Here is a 12,020-nt window from a genome sequence, read left to right as displayed (position 1 = left end):
AGGAAGACGTTTCAAAGTTTAAAAAAATGTTGATTTTGAAGAAGCTTTATGAACATACTACAGGATAGTAAGGGAACTTATGCAAAATGTCAGACATTTCAGGGAAGCTTCTAAAGCATCAAGGTGTTTTCATCACTTTCAGGGAAATTCAGGAATATTTAAAGAAATTCTATGAACCTCAGGGATGCCAGAAAACTATAGATAAGTCGAGAAAAGTTCAGAGAACTTTCAGAAAATTGTGGAAGTTTCAAGAACCTTATTGAAGATAGGTTTAGAAATCTTTAGGGAGTTCCAGTAACTTCAAGAAAGTTCAGACTATCGGTGAAATTTAAAGATTGTAAAGGTTAGGTTTTTGTAAATTGAAGACAGCACCATGAGCTTCAGGAAAAATTTGAAAAACTTCAAGAAAGTTCCGAGATTTTCTGGGAAGCCTAGAGAACTCCTGACAAATTAAGAAATATTCAGACATATTTTCGAAATTATCAGAAGAGCTTTTTTTGACAGTTTCATTAATTTCAGGACAGTACCAGAAACTTCAGGAGCATTTCAAGAATTTCAGGGCAGCTTCGAGACATAAAAAAAAATTGCTGGAACTTTACAGAAGTTGCGGGAAACTCCGGGAATTTCTGAAAACTTCAACATAGATTCGAGGTTTTAAGGGAAGTCTATAGAACTTCAAGTTAATAGATTTATAAGCAGTTTAATTTTTTTTTCAGGGATGATCCGAGCATTTCTAGGAAGATTAGAAAATTTCAGAGCAGCTTTATTAAATTATTGCAGCTTTCAAGAATCGTCCTGGAATTTTGTAATTAGAGATCTTCAAGAATGTTACAAATCATCTCTAATCTAATCTGATCTAATCTTACACCAATACAGCCTGCTCATGAAAGCATCCTGGACAATGAAGGATATTCCTCCATAATTTTTCTTGTCAAGAGATGCGCAAAATATATCAAAACGGCCAGACCTGTGCCAGTGTAGCATTTAAGGGATAAGGGATTTTCCGAAATTTTTCCAATACATTATAGTTAAAGTTTGTATTAGCCGGCAAAAGCAACATCAAACACGCCGAGAAATGTTAATAAATCCAATTATTAGCAAAAGAGAAAATCGATGAAGAGAATCGATCATTGCAGTTAGACCCTTATGATTCCGAACGCTAGAATTTTCCGATTTTTGTTTCCCCAAAATGCATTCATCACAGTTATGAAATTTCTCTCAATGGTGGTATCTTGTTCAAAATGCCAAACTGCTCCCATAGATGATACATTCAGCTCATTGTACTCAATGGTTTTATACACTTGAAACAATAATGGATATTTTTAAAACACATTTATTTCAGTATGTTATTTAATAACAAAAAATCTAAGTAACAATAGTGTAAATGATGATTGGTTTACATCAGTCTGTTTTTTTCTATCGGTAAGCAATGCTACAAAACGTCGGTCAATTGAAATTAACCGAACACTTTGGCAACGGGCGCTACTGGAACCAGCGCCTTGTGTACCAATGGGCCGCGCTGAACGATTGCGTTGAAACCGTTGATTGGATCAGCAGTGTAGATCACAGTGCGCACGGTACCGTCCGGCTCCACCAACGAATAAGAGCCTATAAAAGAGATATACAAGTTTCGTCAAGTTAAAAAGCTCCATGGGGAGAAGGCAATCAAAAGCTCAAGAGTGCATTTTGCCGTAAAAAAAGCTCACTAACCCTTCACGACATCACCATCTCGGGTTTCTTGCTGGCTCTTGTTATCGCCGGTTAAAGCATCTTGAACACTGTACGCGTAGGTATACTGTGGTAGTGGATCATAGTTGGTATTGATTACTGGTGCTACTGGAGCAATTGCTGCTACAGGTGCAGCAGCAAATCGGGCACCAGGTAGAAGAATTCCACAATTGCTCAGTCCGATCATGCAAACGGTAACGAACACAACCTGTAACGAAACACATTCACTGTAATATCTTATTCGCTAAACTAGAACGTAAACGTACGACTATACCTTGAAAGCAGCCATTCTTATCTTTTGGTACACGTATTGCTTTGCTATAGATAACACTATTGATTTACACTTGGATGTTTGAAACTACTTTGATAGCTGTAATATTAATTTCCGAGTTTATAAAGGGATCGATCGTCTTCACCCCGCTCTTGGTGACAAATTATTTAATTATATTGTAATATATGTCCGAAAATAGCGGTACATGATTGGTGACGAACCGAGGCAACGGAATAAACGATATACATTATAACTGGGTACGTGAGACATAAGCGCAAGCGGTTGCAGTTTCAGTACATGCATAATCCGTACGTTCGTCGGTTGCGTTTCGATCAATCAAACAATGATAATTTTTCGGACATACGCCCACCAGGGATTGTTACATAATTATTACATATAGAGAAATTTTACGATTTGGTGGACATAAATGCATACTATTGACACAGTTGCACGGTTGCTTCGAACGAAATGCATATTAATTGGCGACAAATTATTAGTAAAGGAACATGAGTTGTCATCTGACATTCGCAACTTGACCTTGAACTATGAAGGTGAATATTTAAAGTCAGGTTGTCAAAGTCTATTGGTCAAGAGCGACAGGGTTTAGATCAACAATTCTAGATTTACGGGTCGCAAGTTATTCTTAGAAGGGTCACAGGAATTCAGACAACTTTTTAAAGTTTTGAATTGCATTTTGAACTGCATACATTAACTTCATTGGCTACCGGGCTATTAAAAAAAATCAAAATGTTGCTAAGGGGCTGTCCATAAACTACGTAGACAGTTTAGGGGAGGGGGGGGGGGGTTGACAATTATCGACGGCCCATACAAATTTAAAAAAATTTGTATGGACAATTGTCTATGCAGGGGGAGGGGGGGGGGTCAAGAATCCCAAAAAAAAACTGTCTACGTAATTTATGAATAGGCCCTAACCTATTTGACCGATTTTTTTGAAACATTGGCGGTAGGTTCACTTTCAATTGAAGTTTCAAAACATGGTTCTACACAAAAATCTGGGACCCTGTGGCCGTAGGTTTCTGGGTCAGGAGTGGTAAAACGCATGCTAAAGATTCCGAACAAAAACTGGTGTGCCCATTAAATCATGATGCTTTGAGGCATTTCTGATCAAATAGCCAACCGGACGAACATACTCAGTGCCGTTGAAAAAGTGGCCATTCGCGGAATTGACGGATTCTTTGATGATGCACAAAGCAAAAAATTATGCATTTCTTGTTCGAACTATGCCCAAACAGATTCAAAGTGTCTGTGTGGATCATACACGACGTATTCCAAAGAATATCAGAGGTTCTAGGTTCTCTAAATCGTCCTGGAGTTCAGATTATGTATTCTACTAGATCAACCAAGACAGCACAGAAAAAAATCTGAATTTTACTGATGGTGTAAACATCCATACATGCAAACATTCATGCATATAAACTTCATTTTCACGTAAACCAGAAACTTGCAAAAATTGTTACTTACAAAGATGGACGGTTGCATACAATTTATGGAATGTCTCATGACATGTCTCATAAATTTACGCGATCTATAATGTAAACTTGTATGATGTATGACGTTCTATTTACGTGCATCATAATAACGTGAATTTACACTACTTTTCGAACGTTGTGGGACAATTTCTGTAGTATTGAAATATATCCAAACAGTTTCTTAGTGTCTACTATGCACTACTTATTGCCATGTATACCAGGTTCTCCTAGGTTCTCCAAATCGTCTTGGAGTTCAGAAGATGTGTTCTACAGTATCGAAATATGTCCAAACAGATTGAAGGTGTCTAAAGGGTGATACGGTCAAAATTTGGTCAATATCAACTTGACGTATTTCTTTCAATTTTGCATTTAAAAAACCTGAACACCCCTCATTTTGAAGGTGTGTGTGTGTAGAATGTTGCTCCTATTTTGATTTTGGAATTCACTCTTCAGTTGTCAAAATGCCGTCCAAGCAAGAAGAGCAGCGTATCAAAATTTTGCTCGCGCATCGCGAAAATCCGAGCTACTCGCACGCAAAGTTGGCAAAATCGCTAAAAGTTGCCAAATCAACCGTTACAAATGTAATTAAAGTGTTTGGGGAACGTTTGTCGACAGCCAGGAAGTCTGGATCGGGGGGAAATCGAAAACCGGAAGCCGCTGAGACGACAAAGAGAGTTGCCGGTAGTTTCAAGCGAAACCCTAACCTCTCTCTCCGAGATGCCGCAAATAAGCTGGGTGTATCGTCTACAACCGTGCATCGAGCCAAAAAACGAGCCGGACTATCGACTTACAAGAAGGTAGTGACTCCAAATCGCGATGATAAACAAAATACGACGGCCAAAGCGCGATCCCGGAGGCTGTACACGACGATGCTGACGAAGTTTGACTGCGTGGTAATGGACGACGAAACCTACGTCAAAGCCGACTACAAGCAGCTTCCGGGACAGGAGTTTTATACGGAAAAAGGAAGAGGAAAGGTAGCAGATGTTTTCAAGCACATGAAACTGTCAAAGTTCGCAAAGAAATATCTGGTTTGGCAAGCCATCTGTACCTGTGGCTTGAAAAGCAGCATTTTCATAGCTTCCGGGACTGTCAACCAAGAAATTTACGTGAAAGAGTGTTTGAATAAACGTCTGCTGCCTTTCCTGAAGAAACACGGTTGTTCCGTACTGTTTTGGCCGGATTTGGCATCTTGCCATTACGGTAAAAAGGCCATGGAGTGGTACGCCGCCAACAACGTGCAGGTGGTTCCCAAGGACAAGAACCCTCCCAACACGCCAGAGCTCCGCCCAATTGAGAAATACTGGGCTATTGTCAAGCGGAACCTAAAGAAGACCAAAAAAACTGCTAAGGGCGAGCAGCAGTTCAAGGCAAACTGGCTTTCTGCGGCGAAGAAGGTGGACAAGGTGGCTGTACAAAATCTGATGGCAGGGGTCAAGCGTAAGGCCCGGCAATTCGGATTTGGAAAAGCGGAAGCCTAACTGAATATTTTTCCTGAATTTTATACTAATTGAACTTGAAAAAGAAATTTAATTTGATTTTTTAAATAAACGATTTCACCGATTTACACGCGTTTTCCCTTGACCAAATTTTGACCGTATCACCCTTTAAGTGGATTATGCACGACCTATTGCCAAGTTTGCCAGATGTTCTAGGTTCTCTAAATCTTCCTAGAGTTCAGATGATGTGTTCTACTAAATCAACCAAAACTGGGACAATATCTGTAGTATCGAAAAATGACCAAAACTATACAATGTGTCTGTGTGTTTAAGCGGCGCCGGTGATGTAGTGGTAAGCGTGATTACCTCTCACCCCAAATGGCCTGGGTTCAATCCCAGTTGGCGCCACCGGGATGTTTTGTGGCACAACATCTCTGATCACGCCTTTAAAGCCGTTGGTCCCCGGTTCATGAGTTGATGGGTCGATAGGTGAAGGGTCCAGGTGTGAGAGCTGCCTCGCTGGCGTCGGTAGCAGATCGACGGTAAACAAATGAAGGGAAAAAAATGTCTCTGTGTGGATCATGCACAATCTATTGACATGTTCACCAGAAGTTCTTGGTTCTGCAAACCATCCTGAAGTTCAGATGATTTGTTCAACTACAATGTCTGTAGTATCAAAATATGTCCAAGCAGATTCATAGCGGCTGTGAGGATCATGCACAACCAATTTCCATGTACACCAGACGTTCTAGGTTGTTCAAATCGTCCTGGAGTTAAAATGGTGTGTTCTACTAGATCAACCATGACTGGAACAATGTCTTTAAAATCAAATTATGCCCAAACAGATTCAATATGAATATGTGGATGTTTCACGACCTATTTCCTTGTATATCAGAAGTTCTAGGTTATCCAAATCGTCCTGGAGTTCATATGATTTGTTCTACTAGATCAACCAAGACTGGGGCAATGCCTGTGATCTAGTTGAACAAATCATCAGAACTCCAGGACAATTTGGAGAACCTAGAGCATCTGGTATACAAGGAAATAGGTTGTGCATGATCCTAACAGCCACCAAGAATCTATTTGTCATAGGCATTTTGATTCTGTTTGGACATATTTCGAATCATAAAGCGTAAAGCTCAAAGAAAATATTGAAAAGAATTTTAGATGAATTGTAAGGGCATGCTCGAGTTATTAATTGAGAGCTTTCGATGTCTGTACCATTTTTGCATTAGTATAATTGTGCGGCAAGTAACACTAGCTTATACAGGCAGAGTGCTAGTTGGGAAAATGGGTGTCGCAACGCGAATGCATCGGGAAATCTCTCTTGAAAATTACGATTTCGGCGGGTTCAATCAAGTGAAAACAGTGCTATTTGGTGAAAATTGGCAAAATTTTATTTGCAGAAGAAGTGGAAGTGTCTTGCTATCACAGCGAGAAATAAATTTAATTCGCGGCCAGTGATAGAAAATAAAAGTGTTGCACAGTGCGGAAACGAGCGTACTTCTGTACGTTTTTTAATTCTTTTTTGTGATGTCTCTGGCTGGTGCCACCCAGTGGCCCCAAATAATATGTAGGGAGGCAAAATTTCTTTCTTGGCGGAAGAAGGAAGAAGTGGATTACCTGTGAAGTGTTTATTTTGCTACAACTTGGTAAAATTTTCTAAATTTTTCGGGCGCCATTTTGACGGCGATAGAATTCTCTCAAAGGAGGGGAAAATATGAAAAAAAAAGGAGTGAGTGATGGGATTTACAACGTTCATACGCACACACACGAATAGAGAGTGTGAAATCTACAGCCATTGAAGTGTGGAGGAAGCGAATGAACGAAAAAAATCGTTTCCACCAATACAGAAAAGAGTGCTCAGGCCACGAAGTTTCCGTAGTGCGAGGAGAGTCGAAATAGTAAGAATAACACAGAAAAGAAATACGCTCACAGTGGTAGTGTGATTGATCCATGGTTATCTTGGAAGGCACTGTTATTTTGCGTGTGCAGTGACAAAGAAGAGAGCAAGGAAAAGAGCGAGAAAAGTGAATCAATTTCTACAAACGTACAGACGGCTAGCAGTGTGTGAATGGTTCTAGCGGTGCTTGCGCTGCGTAGAGATTCTGGAGTGGAGAGGGCCGATATAACGCGAGGGGAAGTACGTCTATCAGATGAAGAGAACACTCTCAGTGGAACCAAATTCTCTAGGCTGGAGCTCAGGAATACAGATATAAGGCATTCTGTGTGATTGTATGACTGCGAGTTTTATGTATGGGAAAGTGAAAAACTTATGAATGAATATATGGAATGGAAGCGGTCCATTTGGATTACGAGGAATTATGGTTACAATATTCAAGAAGAGATACGAAATCATCGAAAAGTGATAGAGAAAGAGAGAGAAGAGTATTCCACTACAGATGCCGATTATTCAACAGGACTCAAGGAGAAGCGAGATGTCAAAGATTGAGCAGCAAGGATACAATACATAAGCGGTGATATCTAACTGATTACAACTAGATATAAAAATATGAAATGCATCCTACTAAATACGTGCCATCTACAAAGCAGGAATTGCTTTGATGATGGAAGTGTACACGCAGTACCAATATACATTTTATATCGGTACTACGTGTATGCGACGCTTGTTGTAAGTTAAAGTAACCTCGGAATGGACGTGAGTGACCAGGCATTCTGAAATGGGTTACTGAATCTCAACAGAGCTATCACTTTTCAACTTCCGGGCTAAAATTGTTTGCAATGGGAACAGTATAAGATAATAATAGATTATATTGCAAACGTTTTTCTTCCATAAAAACACTGCCGGACAGTGGAAGTTGGATTGTATATACATACATATACATACAATTGTAAGGACATGCTCTTTGCATCTGGATTGGAGGGGGAAGTACCATAAGTTATGATTTCTCTACTACCCAAATTGGTTTTCTATTCTGCATGCATTCTTTCAAAATGCCACCAAGGCAATATGAAAAAAAAAATCTATCTATATCAGTCTAGAGCAGTATTTATTAAAAAAAAATCATTTTTTTTTCAATGTTCTCACGAACCACTGCACCAATTATTATTATTTATAACTATGGATTTTTTTGTAAATAAGCACGTAAACGGTAGATACATAGTGTATCTTTCCAACCATTGACACGAAATTTGTTTAAAAATATTCCCCAGCTCTCTCAGATAAAATAAATCATAAAAAATGTAGAGTAATTAATGGAAACTATGCATCAAAATGAGCACAGTATTTCCCCAACTATGATTTTCAGCTTTATAAGCCAACTTTCCCGGCGTTGTGCTGTAAATTAGCGGAATAAAGCTGCAGATATACCTACAAGCAGCAGCTAGCAAAATAGTTTTGGAGAGCGTTTACTCAACTTTTTCACAATTATTATTCAATTTGTCAGTAGCACTGAATAACAGCAGCCAATAAACGCTAAATGTCACTTTTATGCACATATTAATCAACTTTCAGCTTGAAGCTGCAAAACAAAGCTAATAAAGTGAATATATTACTCATTTGATGGCATCTACACAACCAACCACTCCTGATGCATAACATAAACATCAAAAGTGCTTTTCAACAAGTAAACAACCTGTACTAAGCATATAAACTGTGTTACTTTGGAAGCATTTTTACAGTCAACTAGGTTTATTTTTAGACGTTTACAGCTTTATAGCTTTTAATCCGTTTATTTGCAAAACTGAATTAACTAGTCGAGCTCGAGTTCAATTCCAGGTGCCGGAGCAGAGTAAATAATTTGGTGGTGTGCTTATAACTAATTTCGATAATTTGATACCCAATAAATTCCTCCAACAAAAACCGTAAGCAATATGTAACCCGGCTTTAAGAGAAAGCAGTGCAGTGATTATTGGATTACCGGGAAAAGGTTTAATAAACGCCATTTAAGTTCACACACAACTAAACAGCAGGATAACAGCTGTATAGAAGCGTAAATGGATATACATTAAGAGCCCAACAGCCATAAGTAGCTGACTAAGTTCGCCAGATTTGCTTGTATAGAGGTTGAGTAAGGGTTGCCTCATATCGTATAACATATGAATTACAACTTGTTGAGGCTATTTAAATGAAATGAGTAAAGCGTTTACATTGTGAAAATTGTTAGTTGGATCTTTTCGTAAAGAATGGCTCTGTTTAACTTATTGATTACGAAACTCTGGCGTAAACAATTCTTTTAATATTTTAATTAAAAGAATTTTAAAAGTACTCCTACATACATTGAAACTACTTACTGCAGGTCCTTCCAGACGTGTGCTTGTGACAGTGGTCCAGAATGCAGATTTAGCTGGAAGGATAAGTTTTGAGTCTGAAATTGAAATTTTAGACAAAAAGTCTCTTCTACAAAGTTGTTCCTTATAGTTAGGCCCTCATTTTTATGACAATGAATTCTAAGATGGTTCTTATTATCATTGAAATCAAAAATTTAACTTTTTTTGTGTGAAGGAATTGACGTATACATTTTTCGGAAAAGTTATAGCTGTGCTAATTTCAAGCAACTTTGTATAAAAACACTTTTTTGTATCTCAAGAATTGACCGATTAAGAACAATTTTCCTAAATTGAGTTTGGAAACGCGGATACTGGCGGCAATTCGTGGACGGATTATCGCGTGAAACGTCGATGAATACGCTTTGGAACGCGGCGCGAAGGATGCGTAACCGGTCTTCGAACAACGAGAGCGAGGAGTACTCAGATCGTTGGATTCTCAAGTTCGCGCGAAAAGTATGTCCTGATTCCGTGCCGGCACAGATGATTCCTCGCGAAACGACGAATTCGGTAGACGAGATCAGCCAGCCAGCCCCAAAGGGGTTGACCTGCAAGGAGTTGGTCGTTTTTTCTAGGAAGCATAGCCCAGCACAACCGAAGCTTCAACTTTTGGGTAAACCGATCACTCATTCCATGTCTTTCAAATATCTTGGGGTCTGGTTCGATTCAAAATGCACCTGGAGATCCCACATTGAGTATCTGAGACGAAAATGCCAACAAAGGATCAATTTTCTCCGAACAATTACCGGAACGTGGTGGGGAGCTCATCTACAAGATGTTTCCAGTCGGCGGCTAAAACTCACATCATCAAACTGGAACGTATCCAGTATCGTTGTCTTCGTATCGCGTTAGGATGCATGCACTCGACTCATACGATGAGTCTAGAAGTGTAGGCGGGCATGTTGTCACTATCGGATCGGTTTTCGGAATTGTCCCTCAGGCTCCTCACCCGTTGTGAAGTTATGAACCCACTGGTAATCGAAAACTTTGAAAAGCTTCTTGAGCTGAACCCTCAAACTCGTTTTATGTCATTGTACTATGTGTACATAACACTGGATGTCAGTCCTTCACAGCATAATCCTCATCGTGTATGCTTCTCCGACTTCGGCAATTCAGTTAGTTTTGATGTATCTATGACGCGGGAGATACGTGGGATCCCAGAACATCATCGTTTCATGATTGTTCCGTCAATTTATGCTGCAAAGTTTGGCCAAGTTGATTCCGCAAGATCGTTCTTCATAGATGGATCATTAATAGTTAGAGGCGTCCGCTGGTTTTGGTATTTATAACGAATTTCATAGCGCCTCTCGAATGCTTCAAGCTCACTGTTCCGTGTATATTGCTGAGCTGGCGGCTATATACTATACGCTAGAAACAATCGTCTTACTTCCACCAGATCACTATTTTATTATTACGGATAGTCTCAGTTCTGTCGAGGCTATTCGCTCTATACGGCCGGTAAAGCACTCCTCGTATTTTCTCATGAAAATACGAGAGCTTCTAAGTGCTTTATCTTTAAGATCTTTTGTCATCACCTTTGCATGGGTCCCATCTCATTGTTCGATTCCGGGCAATGAGATGGCGGACTCACTTGCTAAGGTGGGCGCTAAGAAAGGCGATATTTACGATCGACAAATCGCCTACGGTGAATTTTTCTTCATTTATCGTCAACAGTGACTCGTCAGCTGGCAGAATAAATGGAGCGAAGGGAGTTTGGGACGATGGCTATATTCGATCATCCCTAAGGTGTCGAAGAGTCCTTGGTTCAAGGGGTTGGATGTGGGTCGAGATTTCATTCGTATGATGTCGCGTCTCATGTCCAACCACTATTCGTTAAACGCTCACTTAATCCGTGTTGGGCTGGGGGACAGCAATCTCTGTGAATGTGGACAAGGTTCCCAGGACGCAGATCACATCGACGCAGATCACTGAGCATCGCGGAGTCAGATCCGAGTTGTATGATTCCCTTCGGGCTCGAGGTAGACAACCTAATGTTCCAGTTCGGGATATTTTTGGCAGACGCGATCTGGAGTTTATGAAACTTATATATGTTTTCTTGAAGAATATTAACCTTAGATTGTAAGTTTGACTAACCTTGTTTTTAGTTTGTGTTTTGTTCGTGTGGGTTTTTTTTAATGTTTGTTTCTGTAATAATTGTATAATTACACTGCGGATACCAAATTGAATAGGAATAAGTTCATGTTTTAGGAATAATGAAATATTTGTATCGTAAATTATAGCTCAAACCTCCTTCTCCCTCTCCCCATCCATAAAACTGTAAATCTCTACTAACCTCGAGACGACCGCCAGTAATCGGTTCAATTCCTTTAACTCTAGATTTAAGACATTAATTATGTATAACGCAGATGATAACTTGGCTCTGTAAAGTTTATTCGATTGAGCCTGTACAAATAAATTAATACAAAAAAAAACTATAATGAACAACTTTGTAGCAGAGATTTTCAGTCTAAAGTTTCAATTTCGAGCTCATAACATATTCTTCCAGCTAAATCTGCATTCTGGACCACTGTTTCAATAATTTTGGTTTTCAATCAAGTATGCCAGTGCATTTCCAAAGGTTTCAAAAATGTGGATTCTTCGTGAACTTGTGATATTTTTGTTTTTTGAGCATTGACAGCTATTCGCTGCCATGAGGGATAAACCTTTTTTATGAGTATTTTAGCTTTCACAAAATCAGTTTCTGTAAAATTCTATTGACTTGCACTCATTGAACATATCAGTTTTCTCTTACTAGGACTATGACTAATTCAATGATTTTTATAAATACGGCATGTAAATTTTTTG

At 39.3% G+C, this 12,020-nt stretch overlaps 2 protein-coding genes across 3 annotated transcripts in view; both read right to left on the bottom strand.

Moving 5' to 3' along the window:
* LOC135714022 (neurobeachin-like protein 1) overlaps positions 1-12,020 on the bottom strand; it is a 160,192-nt gene that overhangs the window by 42,284 nt on the left and 105,888 nt on the right. The gene's annotated exons all lie outside the window — the stretch shown is intronic.
* Cpr64Ab (Cuticular protein 64Ab) lies at positions 1,333-2,107 on the bottom strand. Its single transcript, XM_065237292.1, has 3 exons — positions 2,003-2,107; positions 1,711-1,936; positions 1,333-1,608 (listed from the first exon to the last, which is right to left on the bottom strand). The coding sequence occupies exons 1-3, from the start codon at positions 2,015-2,017 to the stop codon at positions 1,457-1,459; spliced, it is 393 nt and encodes a 130-aa protein (XP_065093364.1). The 5' UTR covers positions 2,018-2,107; the 3' UTR covers positions 1,333-1,456.

This window comes from Ochlerotatus camptorhynchus, unplaced genomic scaffold, assembly GCF_037179485.1.
Source record: "Ochlerotatus camptorhynchus isolate MF236.1 unplaced genomic scaffold, CSIRO-AGI_Acam_v1.1 ptg000599l, whole genome shotgun sequence".
Taxonomy (NCBI): domain Eukaryota; kingdom Metazoa; phylum Arthropoda; class Insecta; order Diptera; family Culicidae; genus Ochlerotatus; species Ochlerotatus camptorhynchus.
The sequence above is the reverse complement of the archived record's forward strand: the minus strand, read 5'-3'. Positions and strand labels throughout refer to the sequence as shown.

Excerpts from the sequence above, each read along its gene's own strand:
- Cpr64Ab (XM_065237292.1), bottom strand. Across the intron at positions 1,609-1,710 it reads AGATGGTGATGTCGTGAAGG|GCTCTTATTCGTTGGTGGAG; the intron begins GTTAGTGAGCTT and ends TCTCTTTTATAG.